Source organism: Drosophila persimilis, unplaced genomic scaffold (genome assembly GCF_003286085.1).
Source record: "Drosophila persimilis strain 14011-0111.01,24,50 unplaced genomic scaffold, DperRS2 tig00000000-arrow-pilon, whole genome shotgun sequence".
NCBI lineage: Eukaryota > Metazoa > Arthropoda > Insecta > Diptera > Drosophilidae > Drosophila > Drosophila persimilis.
In genome coordinates, this window is record NW_020825288.1 from 11,002,284 (window position 1) to 11,019,454 (window position 17,171).

The 17,171-nt window shown below is 45.8% G+C and overlaps 3 protein-coding genes across 5 annotated transcripts in view; 1 reads left to right on the top strand and 2 right to left on the bottom strand.

The window, feature by feature from the left end:
• Positions 1 to 240: 240 nt before the first annotated feature.
• Positions 241 to 1,534, top strand: LOC6587592 (evolutionarily conserved signaling intermediate in Toll pathway, mitochondrial). The gene has a single exon (XM_002013227.2). It carries the CDS (start codon positions 250 to 252, stop codon positions 1,504 to 1,506), a length of 1,257 nt encoding a protein of 418 aa, XP_002013263.2. The 5' UTR covers positions 241 to 249; the 3' UTR covers positions 1,507 to 1,534.
• Positions 1,532 to 5,215, bottom strand: LOC6587202 (GTP-binding protein 2). 3 transcript variants are annotated; one of them, XM_026994368.1, is made up of 4 exons: positions 5,061 to 5,215; positions 3,113 to 3,786; positions 2,181 to 3,049; positions 1,532 to 2,125 (listed from the first exon to the last, which is right to left on the bottom strand). In XM_026994368.1, exons 2-4 carry the CDS (start codon positions 3,780 to 3,782, stop codon positions 1,853 to 1,855), a joined length of 1,812 nt encoding a protein of 603 aa, XP_026850169.1. In that variant the 5' UTR covers positions 3,783 to 3,786; positions 5,061 to 5,215; the 3' UTR covers positions 1,532 to 1,852. The 3 variants fall into 3 exon arrangements, with proteins under 3 accessions (XP_026850169.1, XP_026850170.1, XP_002013264.1); XM_026994369.1 differs by lacking the exon at positions 5,061 to 5,215 and adding an exon at positions 4,168 to 4,401; XM_002013228.2 differs by lacking the exon at positions 5,061 to 5,215 and adding an exon at positions 4,123 to 4,401.
• Positions 5,216 to 6,318: 1,103 nt separating this feature from the next.
• The window catches only part of LOC6587254, an 89,319-nt gene continuing 78,466 nt past the window's right edge, over positions 6,319 to 17,171 (bottom strand). Inside the window, exons 15-18 of the mRNA XM_026994772.1 lie at positions 15,389 to 15,523; positions 9,147 to 9,305; positions 8,779 to 9,047; positions 6,319 to 8,707 (exon numbers count right to left, since the gene is read on the bottom strand). Coding sequence (XP_026850573.1) covers positions 8,036 to 8,707; positions 8,779 to 9,047; positions 9,147 to 9,305; positions 15,389 to 15,523 — 1,235 coding nt within the window. The 3' untranslated portion in view covers positions 6,319 to 8,035. The remainder of the gene's footprint in view (positions 8,708 to 8,778; positions 9,048 to 9,146; positions 9,306 to 15,388; positions 15,524 to 17,171) is intronic.

Below are 17,171 nucleotides of genomic sequence, written 5' to 3' on the forward strand. Positions count from 1 at the left end.
TTGTGGGTAAAAGTAACACAAATCTTTATCAATAATTAGAATGAGCTATTTTTTTAGCAAGGAATTTCATAGCAGGATATAGATACGCTCCAATACTGAAAGCGGAAAAGCATTGAAACTAACATTAAAACTGATTTTTATAAATTTTCGATGAATATGTCAAGTTATCGATGGTTTATACCATCCCTAGTCTGCAATGTTTTGTAATCTTATTTACTATAGTTAAATTTTTAGATTTATAAATAAGAAATGCTGCGACGAGCCCAGTGCCTGCTGCGGATGCACAGCACTGGTCGCCAGTCGCTTTGTGCCGGACAACGCGTTCCTGCCGTTCTCCACAGAAACTATTCAGCCGACGAGACTAATTCCAACTCCGGAAATCCAAATGCAAAACGTGCCGGCACAGGTGGCTCAAAGAGCCTGCCCGCTGTGCGTAATGTGTTTGCAGCAGCACAGGACAAGACGAAGGACACCTACCTCACAATGGTGGAGATCTTCCAGGAGCGCGATGTGCATAGGCGCAACCATGTCGAGTTCATCTACGCTGCACTGAAGCACATGCCCGACTTTGGCGTGGAGAACGATCTGGAGGTGTACAAGGCCCTGATCAATGTGATGCCCAAGGGAAAATTCATACCGACGAACCTGTTTCAGGCCGAGTTCATGCACTATCCCAAGCAGCAGCAGTGCATCATAGACCTGCTGGAGCAGATGGAGGACTTCGGCGTCATGCCCGACTACGAAATGGAGGCCATGCTGCTGAATGTGTTCGGCAACAAGGGTCACCCCCTGCGCAAGTACTGGCGGATGATGTACTGGATGCCCAAGTTCAAAAACCTGTCGCCCTGGCCCCTGCCCAACCCGGTGCCCGACGATACGCTGGAAATCGCCAAACTGGCCGTCGAGCGGATGTGCACGGTCGATCTGCGGTCGCAGATTAACGTATTCGATACCAAGGAGCTCAAGGATGCCGTGGACGAGACGTGGATCGTGAGCGGCATGAGCCCGGAGCAGTCGAAGCTGTTGCGCGAGCACTCTCGGCAAAAGGCCCTGTACATTGAGGGCCCTTTTCACATATGGATACGGAATCGTCGCATTAACTACTTCACCCTGCGCGCTGATGCCGACACCGAGTTCCTCGCCCAGTTGGACGAGCGGCAGCTGGACGAGGATGATGTGTCGCACATTGAGGTGCCATTCTTCGGTCGCCCCCCACCGAGACGACACAATCAGCTTGGCAAGCTGCGCTCGGTCCATCAGCAGGACGATGGCACTATTTTTGCCATCTGCGCCACTGGCACCTCCACCAAGGACTCGCTACTCTCGTGGATACGTCTGTTGGAGGCGCATGGCAATCCTTCCATTGGCGAGGTCCCCGTTCTGTTCAGGTTCACATCCACAGTGCCTACCAAGGCAGAAGAGATCGAGGGACCTGCCTGTGTTCCAGCGACCAGCAGTGATAGCAGTAGCCGTAGCCGTAAGGAGGAGGAGCCGAGCGTAAGTTAACTTATTGAATAAATTCATTGTTGAGTAACTTGTTTGTCGTTGTCTTTAATTTGTTGGTTTTGATTAAGGTTTAGGTTAAAGGAAATTAACGATTAGATTACACAATTTCAAATTGTGAAGCCTGTTTGTTGCTGCTGTTGCTGCTGGTTTATATACGAGTATATACTGATCCGAGCTTAAACGAAAAATCACAGAACTCGAAACTAAATTTACAGAAGATCTGATCTGCCTGGGATTTCACGCATCATTTCTCTAACCTCTAATTAAGTATTTACATTTCATCTGAGTTGGAAATATGTCATATATCATAATATCAATATCCGGCGACTTTTCTGCCGGGATCGTTTCACTTTGTGCCAGTTTTGTTGACCGGAAACACCTGCGTGACAACGCCGATGCCCTTGCTGGTGCCCTCGCGGAACAGGATGCGCATGCCGGGACGCACGTATTCCGGATGGCCGACAAACTCAAACATCACGGAGGCGCAATCGTTGGTCCCCAGCTTCTCCCCACCCATTATGCCCCGAATAACGGCAGTCTGACGAATGCTTCCAATGTGCACGGTGGTCTGGAAGCCCACGTAGATGGCCGTGGCATGGAACAACACAGATACCTTGGCCTGCAAAGGAATCGATGCGTTTATAAGGAAGAATCAACACTTTTTGTCGGCTCACCTGAAAGAAGAACGTGCCGTATGGTTCGTCCGGACTGTCGCCCAGCAGTACCATGCCGCTTCGCAGATTTGGCAGCTCCTGGTCCATGGTAAACGAGAGCGAGGCGCTCTGGCCAGCGCGTACCACACGACATGGCGCCTTATTCCGATGGATGGTATTGACGCTGACGGGATGGAAGCTTCCGTTCGGCAGAGGACCTATTTTCAATGGCATATTCTCGGTGAGCACGCCTTGGACCAGGAGACCTCCCACCACGGGACCAACGTCCGTGACCCGAAAAATTTCATCAACCTGAAACTCGCAGGACTCCTGCTCGAGGCGATCCTTCTCGGCATTGCTTATGCCCGGCGATAGGACATAGAGAAACTTGGTGACCAGATTTAGGCCAGTTCCCGTGACATTCGAGACACAAAATATGGGTACAATGTTCTCAGACACCTGATTCGAGCCAGCGGAAATAGCCTCATCGGTATTGGTGACCACGAACGGCACCTTGCGGCACCCAATGTTTGTGAGAAGTGTGCGCAGCTCCTGCACGGTGGCGTCCGGCGACGTAATGTCCGTCTTGGTGACCAAAATGAAGAACGGCATGTCCAGGGCACGCACAATGGCCAAGTGCTCCTCGGTAGTTTCGTTGCAGCCGCTGCCCGCTGACACCACCAGCATGGCATAGTGTGGCGAATAGCCACTCAGCGCTTGGACCGTGGTGCGCATGTAGCGTCGATGGCCTGCCAGATCCATGAAGGTAACGAGCTTGCTGGAGCGATCGCTGATCTCCTCGGCCGTCATCATCTCATTGTACTTGTAGTTGACCACATTCCCCAGCGCATCGAAGCCCAGAGTCTCGTGGGAGATGCAGGATGTGCGACCTGCAGGAGGAGGAGGAGAGGTGTTAGTAAGCGGTAAAAGGTGTTGATATCCATTATGTTTACCGGACTGGATCTCGTGCATATGCCTGAACATGTTGAGCCGCGCTCGACCGTGTCCATTGTCCAGTTCGTCCTGCGTGAGTACGCCCAGGAGCGTGGACTTGCCAGCGTCGGCTCCGCCCAGAACCGCTACCCGCACCTCAATGTTATGCTGATCGTCGGGAATCTTACGCACCAGCACCTCGGCCACTGCCCGTCGAGCGGCGATGGTCTTGCGGCGAAGCACTGAGGTGCTTGCACCCAAGTGATGGGCCATCTGCTTCAGAGTCATCAGCGAGGCATTCATGTCTTTCTCGCTGAGACCCTGCAGATAGCCCGCATCGGACACACCGATCTCATAGATGGCCTCGCCGTTGCCCTCACGCAGACGCCACTTCATCTGTGTGACGAGATGCTCGAAGCGCTGCTTGGAAGGACTCACCAGCTTTAGCTTGTACTCCACATTGCCCAGCTGTGGCTCCGGTGGCAGTATTCCCTGCTCGAAATCAAAGATCAAATTTCCCTTGGCCGTGGCGGTGGTGGTGGCACTGTATGGACTGCACTCATTGGCGTTGGCATCCATCTCGTAGTCGCTGCTACTGCTGCCCCCGCCGCTGGAGTTGCCGTTTATCTCGGGCTCCTCGTCAAAGCCGTCGTCCTGATTGGGATCGAAGAGACTCAGGAAGGACTCCATCTTGCTATAAATATTAGTAGACTTATTGTTAGACAAGAGATAAACAGCAGTAACAAAGAACAATTTTCTATAGAACAAGAGTACAATATTTTGGCGAATTGCGACATTGAAACACACACACAGGGAAGTGTAGAAAAGTTTATACATATGTGCTTTTCGATGTACACATATGTATGTATGTATACACATCATATCTGTTTTTCTTCGTTTTCCTCTTTGACTTGCAGCGAAGCGACCTTGAAACTCTTGTTTATGTTTGCTCCGACTTTATGCAGATACACACAATGGGGAGGGATGACATGGGAGGGAGACCTACGCGGAGGAGTCCACATTTTCTTACCCGAGAATCAAATTATAGCGATATTTATGGTACTTAACGACTCACTTCTACAAATAATTATACACCAAAACTTGGTCGCAATTGCGCGCGACGCGGGTTTGCTGGCACAAATTATCGATTTTGGCTGCGCTTTTGCCTTCACCCAGGTCCAATCTGTTATTTGGCTATATCTCTGGCTGTATCTCTTCTGCTTCTGGCTCTGCTCCCGACTTGTGCTTTTTGTGTTTGGCGGCCAGCCTTTCGATTTTGTTTATAACTTGCTCTGCTTTGTGCTACGACCACGCGTTTAGAACTCGTATACATACTCGTACATGCACACATACATGTGTGTATTCACCCAAATAAAAAAGTTGCCAAAGCTTTTACGATACCCTACTCGGGTAGAGCCTGGAATGTAAGGTGACGAATTAGATTCTCAGGCGACACTTGCATCATTTGAGGCATATGTATATATGTTTTAGCACATCATTTATGAAATTTTATTTCTAAAAACAGTTAGTTGTAGTTGCTCAACTCCTTTTATTTTAAATTGATGATCATGTACACATATTTATTCTGAGGAAGCGCATGCAAATGTCGGTGAATATCGAGCTTTTGATTGTCCCGTATTCTTGTTTGCTTTTCGCATCTTTCTGGTTCTACACAAAACCGAAGGCGGTTTGTTTTGATCGAATCAGCTGCGACGCGCTGATAGCAAACGACGCGAACGATGGCACTATATCTTGAAATTGATGAAAAGCAATTCACGAAAAGCTTTTTTGGGTGATTACTGTTGTACGTGTCAAGTTAAAACGAATTGCAGACGTAGGTTTATTTCTATCATTGCATACATAGCATGTGACGTGTGTGCATATGTTGCACAGTTGCGTGGGCCAATTGCATCATATTATGTGTCCAATATTGAATTAAAATGCAGGTCAACGCACTGTTGCACTTACATTTCACAATTGTTGCAATAGGCCCAGGAAGGCCAGCGGAATATGATGCAATGATGATGCTCCGTTCAATAATGCCAGGATTGCGCGTAAAGAAGCTGGTACTTTCCTTGCTGGGCTGGGGACTGGTCTGGTCACTTAAATGCACTTATTTTACACGGACATATTTAATAGCGACATACAGCTATGTTCTAAACATTAAATTTAGATGTGTGTACGAGCAATCAAATTAATTTGTTTACACTTGTTGATATTTTATATAGATATATCGATTATACATTTCATAATATATCGATATGTTTAAATCGATACTCAAAACACAATATAAGCAGAGGCAAAATTTAAAGGAAAGAGCTTATCGAGGAGTGGCGCCACCTTATATCGATATATATTTTTGTTCATAATATCGGTACTTAGTGCGATACATAGATAGTGCGTCCCTTGCTTAATCTCATGTCAAATAGCTTCTGTCAGGAAGCATTTTAAATTGGAGACAACGGTAATTTTTCAAATTTGAATCGAGTCGTCAGTTGGTAAGTGCATGTAGTTGGGTTTTGTATACTTGTAGCAGAAAATCAACTATCAGAAGAATATCAACTAACCCTTTGTTTTATACCAAGTTATCCCTCCCATAGTCAGGGGTTCCCGATTGGTTGCTTCATTTAAATCAAATTCAGTATAATAATATGTTTACGTTTTATTTCTTATCATTAACATTATTACTTTATCACAAATATTTTAAGCATTTTTACATATGTAGATAGTTACAATGATGTGTATATGTATGGTATGTATGTGGGTTATCCTCTATGCTTGTATGTACAACGACGATTGCTCTCCTTGAGGCTCATAAAATACTTCTAGCACATTACGCGATATGATGCATCTGTGTGTTTGTCTGTGGTGTTTGTGGTGTGTGTAAATGTGTGGCTCTACAGGGTTCGGTTTTTTAAAAGGTTTAAACTACTCGTTCTCATATGGACTCGTTATCGGGGGAAGGATTTCCTATAAACTTGGAGGAAGCTTACGATTTGCTCTATTTACTCTAATTCAGATCAGACAGTTTTCTGGAATGCTACAACTTTTACATTTAAACATTATGACATTACATTGATCTTACTAATTGCTATAATTCATTGAAGATTTTTCATTATTCTTTTGTTTTGTTTTTTCCATTACCATTTTGTTGTTTTGTTTTTGTTTCGTTAGAAAGTCAAAACGTACATATGTATATCGAAAATAACCGAAAATGATATGACAAACTTTTGAACACTTATAGTCGTTTTTAGCCCTTGTCTATGATATAGTTTTTCGTTTTTCTTACGGCTTTAATATGTACTTCTGATATGATAATGCCTTGATAACAATTGCCAATGTATGCAACATTACAATAATCGAAAAAGTGTTTTGTGGCCAACAACTATATGAACTGCCTTGCCACGGTCTAGCCTCTATCCCAACAAAATCTCAATCTCTCATCACCATAAATTCCATAAATGATATTTACATATGTACATATGTATGTGTACCTATGTATGTATTCGTTGTGGCTAAGGTCCAGCTAGTAAGCACACTCCCAAAGACTCTCGGAGGACCAACAATCAATGAAGTGTCTGATGTCGATGCCTGACCAAAATCGTGCTCATCAAATTGTCATCGCCCGGCTGGCCTTGGTTCCTCGCTGTAGGAATCAGCCGAGCTCTGCACTTTTATTTCTCGACCCGCATAAATCATTTTATTAGCTTATTAAAAACTTTTCCATTTATTGTCATCATTTTGCGCTATCGTGCGCACAAATCCGTGCTCCAGCTCTGGGTTCTTGTCGCTGCCGCTTTTATTGTGCTCTATACCCATTCAATCGCTCGTGAGCTTATTATGCTCGGGGTGGGAGCTAGGGCTAGGACTGCGGCTGGAGCTGGAGCTGGAGCTGGGGTTGGTGTGGCGTGGCGTGGTGTGGGGTGTGGAATGGGATGGCTATCGCATATTTTTCTAAACTTTTCTTTATTGCTCACTTGTTGGCTGCCATGGCTGCTATTAGCAGGGACAGGGCGACCGACCGCCCGACCGCCCGACTGCCTGAGTGCCTGAGTTCTGGCTGCTGCCCACTCACATCTCTCGACCGTACCCATTAAATTCAAATCGGCTGCTGTTTTTGGCGCGTGTTTAAAAGTTAAATAATGGCCAGCACAGCAGTGGGCACTGGGCACTGGGCACGCAATGGCGCAAGACGTGTCCAATATAACTTTTCCCGTTTTTGGCTTTCGGGGTGGGGTCGGAGTAGAAGTCTGTTTTCGATACACTTGGCTTTGATCTTGTAGTGGTTGAAGGGGGAGGGGCGGGGCAGTTCAAATAGTTGCGGTTTTCGGTTTCTTTTCCGAGGCATAGGCTCCGTTCTCGGCTAGGCAGGAAGAGGGATATGTTGAGAATATGTCTTTGGCCGGGACACAACAGATTTAACAACGATTTCGATACGTAGCATTTCAACTATAGACGATTACTGTCCAATTAAGAGGCTCTGCTTTCAGCTGGCGTCAGAGTTTGGAAGATTTGTTGGGGTTGTTTGCTCCCTTCGTGACGCTGAGAGCAGGCTCTGTTGTACAGTATTTTAAATATGTATGCATATGTATACAATTATAGCTACGATTACACTTAGTTTAAACATTTACAAACAAACAGAGACACTTACTCACACGCATTACATATACATATACAAATACAATACAAATACGTGTACATATTCGTACTTTAACTAGGGGTTTCGTTTAGGTCTATGAATTTACTGCTAAGCGACGCCGCCGAATAGCCTTCATCCGTTCAAAGGATAGTTAGTGCAGACTACTACTCCTGCCCGCGCGTCCGCTATCATTGTCTTACTTTGAGTCGGCTTCTGATTCGGTTAGTGTTTGTGCGCCAGTCTTTTGTTTGATGCCAGGAATTCGAGTTCGTGCACCCTCATTCGTACCCTCATGCGACCGCGCTTAGACGCAGCTTTCGGGTCCGGGCAAGGTGTCCGTGATGATGTGATTGCGTCCGGCACTGGACTTGTGCGTGATGGTGTTGAGCTGCGACGGCGACAGGCTCGTCCCGGCCATCACCGAGCCCAGGCCCAGGCCCTTGGGCAGCGTCATGTGGGTGGGCATCGCCATCGGCGATCCAGCGGCTGCTGCCTTGCTCAAATTGTAGTCTATCAGACTGCTGGTGGTCAGGTAGTCGGCCAGGGTGAGTGTCGGATCATGGCCTCCCCGCTGCAGGCTGTGGCCCGATGTGGGCTGCTGGGCCATGTTGTGGGGCAGCGTATGATGCAAGTGATGGGCGTAGTGGCTGCTCGAACCTCCCCCTCCCCCTCCCCCACCAGCCGCACCGTTGGCCAGCGCATTACTTGCCGCGTTAACGGTGCTGCTGGCAGAGCTGAGCGTGCTGTTGCTGCCACCACCGCCACCCCCGCCGACAGCATAGTTTCCCATGTTGAGGCCCAGCTGCTCGTAGCGACTGAGCGTGGGCATGGCATCGTACAGGAGCGGGGGAGCCGTAGCCGTCCCACCCAACGATGACGTCTGATACCCCTTGGCAACGCCCGCGGCAGTATCGCTCTCCAGCCGGAGGGTGCTGGACTGGGAGGGCGGGCTGCTCAGGTGCGGTGCACTCACATCCTGCAATAAACAAATGGCAGAGAGTCAGGTTGCAACGCCTCTCCGGCATATATGATGGGCCTCGCACTTACATAATCCGTCGTTTTATGGCTCGCAGCGTTGCCGGAGCTGGGAGCGGCCGAAGCGCCGCCGGCACTACCTCCACCTCCACTGCCGCCGCCCATAAATAAACCACTCGGCCGATTTCCCAGCGGCGACGATGTGTCACTGCCAGTTGCGCTTTTTTGCGCACTCAGTATGTCCGGCTGTTTTTCAATGCCCTGCTTCAAAGTGTAAGCCACAACGAGCCGCTGATGACCAGCACCTGTTTCCAGAGGCGCCGTCACTGTCACATCCATGCCTGCCAAAAGGACGAAGGAGAGCCCAGGAGGACGCGCATTAGCTCCTAACCACCCATCATCTACGAGAATGCATTTCGCTCTTCGGCAGCCTGACTTACCCAAATGCTTGTCCTTGTCGTCGCACATGTTCCGGGCTCCTGGGCCGCGACGCCTACGCACAGCAATGACCACCACGGAGAGCACGGCTATGCCCACCGTGAAGAGGGTTCCGGCAAGCAGAGCTGCGAGGGGTAAGATTGACAGGCCCATGCGTCCGTCTGCAATGCAAAAGGTGGCTGAATAAATGGGGGGAAATTAATGGAAAAAGATGTATGTAACTTCTGCAGCACTTTTTATGCTTCAACTCTACCACGTTTCCAGGTAAACAATCCCAACGAAGAGTCGATTATGAAAGTCATGTTGGTAAGCAAAAAGAAAAGCAGAAAACTGGGACAAAAGAGGAACTAAGTTCCGTGACATTCCTTTCCTTTTTTTTAATATTAAATAACAAAATCTGCTGGCTTAAGACAATATTTCGGATCCAATAAAAGCGAAAATATCAGTAAAGACGTTTTTTAAGGCTATAAATTTATGAACTACTCGTAGTACTGAGACCATCTGGTTCATATATAAAACGCTAGAGTACGAGATACAAATGGAATGATATCTGTTTCATTTTTACTGGCCAGCTAGCAATATTAGGTGAGGGACCCCGACAAATAGCCCTTTGCTCGTTGAGATTCGAATAAACTGGGTGCAGCGGCCACTTGAATGATGCTCGCCAAGCTCTTTTTCAGTCGAGCCAGCATTCATCCGGGCAGCCCCTTCTCCCTCATATTAGGCGCCCATAAAACGCACAACGCATGTCAAGAGGTGGCCAACGGACCAGCGGTCGTTCACTGGCTGCTCCCTCAGTTTTATTGTGTTTTTTTTTTTCATTTGCAAATGCTTTAACATGGGGCGATAAGCATTTCAATTAAAATCCGTTTGACTGTTGCTTGCGTTTTGGGGCATTTCTGGGAAATCGTAATTGAATATGCATTACAAGGCCGCAAACATTGCGTATACGCCTGCCTAAACGATGCGACACGAGCCGTCTCTTTGGCTATATTTAGCATTCAACAAATCATGCCTGCGCCTGCGGATATGCCACACAGAATTTCAATAAGCAAACATCGGCCGAATGGCAGAGGACGAGAGAGTCGAGAAGGCCAGGAGACAGTATAATACCAGAACGACATGCTACCGAAATATAACAGGGAGGCGCATACACAGGGGGCTGTGGGCACTGCGGGAACTCCGACTGTTGCTAATTTATAAACCTGGGCTTGTCAGCTAAACGCCAAAGTTGCAAATCAATAAATATTCTTTTTCCGCTGTGCCAAATGTTGACGAAACAGCGCCGCTGGCGAAATTGCTCATTTATGCATGGCTGCGTCTAAGCGATCTCACACACACACACACTTCCACATCCTCCCAAACGTAGACACACACATCCACACCCCACACGGTACCCGTTTGGGTCCGATTTGTACGTGTGTTGTAATTGCTGGCACATGACTTTTAAAAAAATCGTAAAAATACATATGTATGTATATATTTGCTCATTCGTACAGTGCGTGTCGTGGGTGCAAGTGTTTCAAGTGGATATTTCAGCAAAGAAAGTTTTAGTGCGGAACAGATTAATACATATGTAGTTCCAAAAATGGGAGTGACTATAATTGTGCCAAGGCAGTTATCAGGGACCGTAAAAAGATTAAAAAATAAGAATTATTTTTTGTATTTATTTTAAGCAACATTTTTAAATAAAAATTGTAAATAAAAGTATATTCCGTTTTTGAATTTTTTTCCTAATTTCAATATTGATAAATAAATCAATTATGATATTTTATTTTAATTTACTTATAATTTCACTATACAAATCAAATTTATAAATAATACAAATAATAGCCTATTTTTTTGAACAACTTTTAATTGAATGGAAAAAGTTTCATAATTTTCTTATAAATTAAAAAAATTAGCAAAATAATTTAACAAAAAATAAAATTAATTAATCATAATTTTCGACGACATTAATTCATTATAAAATTCTTTTTCAAAGGACATATTATCAGATTTAGTTATTAATAGCTAATATAAAAAAAATGTTATTTAAGTTTTATATTTGTATTAAGTTGTTGTTATTAATTAAGCGTAGCTTTAAGCAGTTTATCGAATATTTCAATTTACGTTTGTAACGTTTTGTAACACACTGTATTTGGATTAAAAGCCCCATCGCAGCGGAAAAGCTAATAAGATGCAGACAAACAAGGTTTTTTAATTTTAATTCGATTTAAACAGCGCGGTAAATGATTGAATTGGAGCAGAACGAATGATTAGTGATCGAATGGACGATTGGTGATTTAGGACGGACATCAATCGGACTCCTGTGTAGATAATTTATATACCTCTACTATATTGAAATACTGGGACTGGGTGGGATGTTAGTTAGAAATTTCGGAGCTCTTGGTCACACATTCGTTAATGCGCTCCTTCACACAGATAAATAACGAATATTTATTTAATTTATATGCTCATCAAGCGCTTAAGTGATTTATGAATCGATTGGCAGATTGGTGCGGGAATGATTCAAATTAAATTCGAAGTCTATTTGGCTTATTCAATGTCATGCCAATGTGGAAATAATAATTCATTTTAAATTCATCGTGATATGCATTGGTATCGTATGAATATTCATTGATGCACCCACTGCGGATATACATAATACATACATAATTGGTACGTAAAATACTCGTACGAAATGTACTATTTTACTTATGAGCGAACATGCAGAATTGCTTCCTAAGACAGACACCTTTTGGAGCTGTTCCCACATCCATTCCCCGGCATTATACTCTTCAGCATGATCCCAGCCTCCTTTTTCAGCCATCATACGACAAATCCCCAATCGCATCAGCAAACCCAACAAAGAGCATAAAGGAATATAAAACCGAATCGAGCAATCGCTTGCCAAATAAAATATATATTCGGCACCCAGGAAGAAGGCACTTGAAACTGAAACTGAAACTGATGCCGTTGCGAATGCGGATGCGGATGCGGATGCCAGGCGACGGCGACGAGCACATAAGATGAGATGCCAAAAGAAAAAGAAATTTAATTTAAATATAAGCACAGCGGCGTAATGAAATTTTCACACTTGTGCAAATATTTACCAATAAAACGACCTGGAATGGGGTGCCTGGTGGCAGGTGCCAGGTGCCAGGTGCCGGTAGCCGGGGACTCTAGACTATGCACATGCCCCAACATAAGCAGATAAGCTGCCAGCCAACCAACCAACCAACCAGCAACCTGTGCTCACCAGTATACTCCAGTACTGTATACTGTGCTCACCACAAAACCACCGGAGGAGGGACGAGCCTGGTCCTTGCGTGCCCCTCATAAGCCAATTGTTTGCATGAGTTTCATTTGGATGAGTGCAGGACGAGGCCATCCCAGACCATCCCAGACCAGCCCTGAGCAAAGAAGACCCCGGCTATTCTCCTTCCGGCTGTGTCTTCTCATAAGCTTAATTCGATTTAATGCTCCCGTTTGTGATATAAATGATTCGATGAGATGATGAAAAAGTGGATTGGTTAAAATGTATTGGGAATACGTAAGGCAGCGCGTTACGTTGCTTTCTACATACTCGTACTCCCACTCCACCTTCCATGGTTACTCCCCGCCTGTCTTGCTCATGTGGGCTTCAGGTCGGCAATGCGTTTACACAAAGTAAGCATAAATAAAGAAAGCGTTGTGGATGCGATACATGCGATACACGCGATACATTGTGTGGATTCTGGCAAGAGGCAGACACGAAGAAAAGGAGACTGGGAGCCTGGGAGCCGGGAGCCTGTCATCTATTGCAATGGCGGTCACATTTCCGTTCCCGGCCCGGCCCGGCCCGGCCCGGCCCACCACTTCGATCCGCCGTAACATATAATTTTATTTCATTTTACTTTACTTTCTGCACCGTTGTCTTTTGGGGATATTGTATTCAGATAAGACATGTTTAATGTATTTTTTCTTGTCGTACAGTAATCGTTTATATTTTGTGCGCTCGGGATGGCATCGAGCTGGAGCTGGAGCTGGAGCTGGAGCTGTAGCTTTAGCTCCACTGTCTACCTGCCTTCCGCTGCTGTCGTCTGCCTCTGATACGTTGTTACCTTGACGCCCCAGTAGCGACCACAGAGTGTGGGTGGGTCTTATGTGTATGTGCGGGTTCGGGTGCGGGTGCGGGTGCGGGGGTTGGTTGGTTGGTTTGTTGGAATAATGTAACTCCTGGGGAATCTCTGTGTGTCAGTTTAGCATAACAAGATATCTCTTTTCTCTGTTGGGGTTTTGCCTTTCTCTTATTTCTTGCGTGTATTCCTTTTTTTTTGGCTAAAACATGAAATTGATTATATTTACATTAATGTGGCATCAAGTGTTGCAATGTAAAATGCTCCTACCAACGCCGCACCGCCCAAACTCAGTTTCGGCCCCTTCCCCTTCCCGCTGCTGACGAAAGAAAAGCTTTTAAATTTGCCGAGGTGCAAATATTGACACTTGACGTAGGCGGATTGCATCTCTACTTATCCAGATACATACATACATATGTACATATGTGTTGCATGCCTCAGAAATTAGGTCGCCCACTCACGAACCGAGTCTGAGGGCGAACTGTAACCGAACTGACTGAGATGTAATATGCTCGCTCGGCTAAGCTGCCTTGCCCAGCGTTCAATCTATACTCAGACTCCCCAAATAATGGCCTTCTGCCAGTGCCCCCTCCTGTTGCCCTGCCGTCTGTTGGGCTGTTGGGCTGCTGGGCTGCTGGGCAGCTGGTCGTCGTGGGTGTCTGGAGCGCATTAAGGAGATGATTGAGTGGATTTGTTGTTCATGGTGATTGGTAACCGGACCGTACAAATATGCAATTGTGCAGATAAACATTATTGGCTGACCAAGTGCGGACAGCATTAGAACGTAAGTAATACATAACTCAGTGCGGCCCCGATGCCCGCCTGATGCCAAAGATGAGAATGATGATGTTGGTCAGGTGGTGTTGGCACTGGAATTGTTGATTCAATGAAAGTCCCGAATGCTGGCTTCAGCAATCATTGTGCATAATTTGCTCATGATTGAATTAGAGACAACAAATGCAATTTAACCATAATATCAGATGACATAGCATTTGGGAATACAATTATAAATGCCTCTTCCACAGAACGAGAGAACGAGAAGGATGCCTAAGACAAAGACAGGGACAAAGACAGAGCCAGAACCAGAACCAGACAGAGGTGAGGTCAATCGTAATGGAAATCATAGAATTTATATGCAAATAGTGTGTAAAGGGAATGTTTGTAAATACTTCATACTTCATTTCGATTAAGTGAGGCTTAATGAGGCTGACAAAAACTTTGACCGGTCTGAACTTTGTTCTTTTTCGCACTGAGTAATGGCTAGTTGAACCTTTTCTTCAAAGAAAATTGCAGTTTTCAGTCCGAAAGTACCTATAAAATGCCTGCACGTACATATGTCTTTTACCAATGGTTCGAAAATGAATAAATCTCATACTTTTGTATACCTTTTGTTATACCTTAGTTTTAATATCTTAACTTGTATTTACTACAAAACCGATCGATCTTTAAGAGCATCGAATGCTTCGGCTTTTTAAAATGTTTCCCATTTCATTAATTGTTCAGTCAAAAGTGCGTGTAAAACCTGCTTTTCAAATACCTGAACTACCAGCTATAAGACTCGAAAACACACACACACATAACACACAACAATAGTAAACATACACGCACTTTCTCACTTTTTGCCTCAATTGTTGCAAGGAGCGGAAAAACTTTTAAAGAAAATTAGCGTCAAAGCTGAATAACAAAGCATGAATAAGAAATCTTTGTCACTACTTTGGACAGCTCGGGAAGTGGAGTTGGAGATGGAGATGGGACTGGGACTGAGGAGGAGGCGGAGGCGGAGGCTGGAGGTGGGACTAAAGTGGAGTTGCAACGTAAACAAAACTCGTTAAATAAAAGAGCAATTGTACTTACAACAGAAGCAGCAACAACCACAAGCCAACAGAAAAAATGAATGAATGAATGAAAGAAAGAAACTAAAACGGTTAAGCAGAATATGCAAATACTTGAATGACTTTTTAAAGGTGAAATGGTGCTTAAAAAGCAATGAATGTTCAGCTTCTCTCCCTACCCCTGTGTGTGTCCTGCTTCTGCTTCAGGAGAGAAGTTTGCCGCGTCCTACTACCCCTTGGGGAAAACTTTGCAGTTTTTCCCCCGTGTTTTTCCCCGTTTTTTTTTTTGTTTGCGCTCACCCAAACACCTACCTGAACGCTTGTCCGCCTCATTGATGGGCACATTCTCGAGGACAATCGGCTCGGAGCGACCCTTCTGATTGACGCTGTAGACAACCAAATGCAAGGCCGGATGGGCATCGGGAAAGTAGTCCATGGGCATCAGATCTGTGGAGGCAAAAATTCAGAGAAAAATGGTCATGAGACAGTGATAGAGGTGGAGGTGGAGGTAGAGGCAGAGGCAGAGATGACCTGACCCGATCATTAATTTAAAACTTGTATTGCAGTGCAAACTTCATTAGGCAAACAGGCATTTAATTAGCACGTCGCGGTGCGAAACTTCGGCTCCGAGAACGAGAGCGCGCATAAAACTGAAAACTTTCTCCCGTGTGCCTTCTTTTTCTTGTTCAGTTTTTCCCGTTTCCCGTTTCGCGTTTCGCGTTTTCCGTTTTGTTTTTCTATTTTCTGGTTTTTCTTAATGCGCGCATCAAAAGTTTTGTTTGTGCTCTCTCCCTGCACCGATAGCAGCTCATTAAAATGGCAACTACAAGTGCGCTATGCCATGCTACGCTATGGTAGGGCGTAGGGCGTCGGGCGTAAGGCGTTGGGCGCTGGGCGAGGCGTGTCAGAACTAATACGCATACATTGGCAAGCCGCAAGAACAAAAACACTCGGGAAGGGGGCAGGCGCAGGCTCGCCGATGGCTTACCCCGGCATTCCCTCTGACAGCGTCGTTAACACGCCTGTCTAACTAATCGTGACTTTACGCTTCGTTTGACTTTGCAAATATCGTTGGATGCACAGACCCGCGCGTGCCCCCACCGTGTATGGGTGATGGGGATTGGTGCCACTTGCTGGAGTCATCGATAGAGCTTACGAAAAAAGATGCCACTGCAGCACTGGGGAGCAGGGATCAGATCTGTTCTGCCCCACGCCAAGTTGCCAAGTTGCCAACTTTAATAATCCAAAATGTGGCTCATTAACTCGCCTCATTTTCGGTTACTTAGTCGCGGCTCTGCTCGGGCCGGGTTTTTGCACCACAGAATCAAATGTAATATTATAATTTTCGTTTCGCTGTTAGCTCTCAGATAAATCTTGCCGTTTTTTCAACAGAGCGATTCGAGTGTTGGCCACTTTCTGCTACTTCCTTGGCTGGTCGCCGTTGGCGTTGACGTGCCCTGGGGCACCCTGGGGCGCCTGCTCCTGCTCCTGCTTCTGCCAGCCAACGGGAATCTACGAGTATACCACCATCCAATTCCCCACCTCAAAACGCCATTGGCATAAAAGTTTTGCTGACTAGCTGAAATTCATTACAACAAAACAGGCAGCAGCATGTGCCCGCAATGGTCGGGGTGTGGGGCAGGATGAGGTCCTGGCAGCCTCAACTAATTAATCTGCGTACTGCTCTCTGGCTCTGGCTCTGGCTCGGCTCTCCTTTTTGCCCCACGTACTACACTCCTCCCCACCCCCACCCTAGTCCTTGTCTTGAGGCCAACGCGCAATTTTGCCAGCTCAACTTTTTGCTCAGTTTGTTACTTTGATTTGTTTTTGTTTTTCCTGTTGCTATTGCTGTTGTTGCTGCCTGCTCTGGATACTGGCCGCATGAAAGTCAAGTCTTTAGTTTGCGGCTTTCGGCAGAGCACTGTAAATATTGTAGCGCCAACACCAGTGGTAGGACCCGAGACTTCTAAGCCAACCTCATTTAAATATAATAATGCATAAGCATCGTGTAATAAAACAATGCTTGGGGCTGCGTAGGTCGGCGGAAATATTGGATTTCCCCCCTAAACCATTAAAGTCCGAGAGCAATTTAGTT

Bases quoted from the DNA above. Each gene is read 5' to 3' on its own strand.
- LOC6587592 (XM_002013227.2), top strand. From the start codon at position 250: ATGCTGCGACGAGCCCAGTGCCTGCTGCGGATGCACAGCACTGGTCGC.
- LOC6587202 (XM_026994368.1), bottom strand. From the start codon at position 3,782: ATGGAGTCCTTCCTGAGTCTCTTCGATCCCAATCAGGACGACGGCTTT. The intron at 3,050-3,112 runs GTAAACATAATG...CTCCTCCTGCAG, and splicing joins TATGCACGAGATCCAGTCCG to GTCGCACATCCTGCATCTCC. The intron at 2,126-2,180 runs GTGAGCCGACAA...ATTCCTTTGCAG, and splicing joins ACGGCACGTTCTTCTTTCAG to GCCAAGGTATCTGTGTTGTT.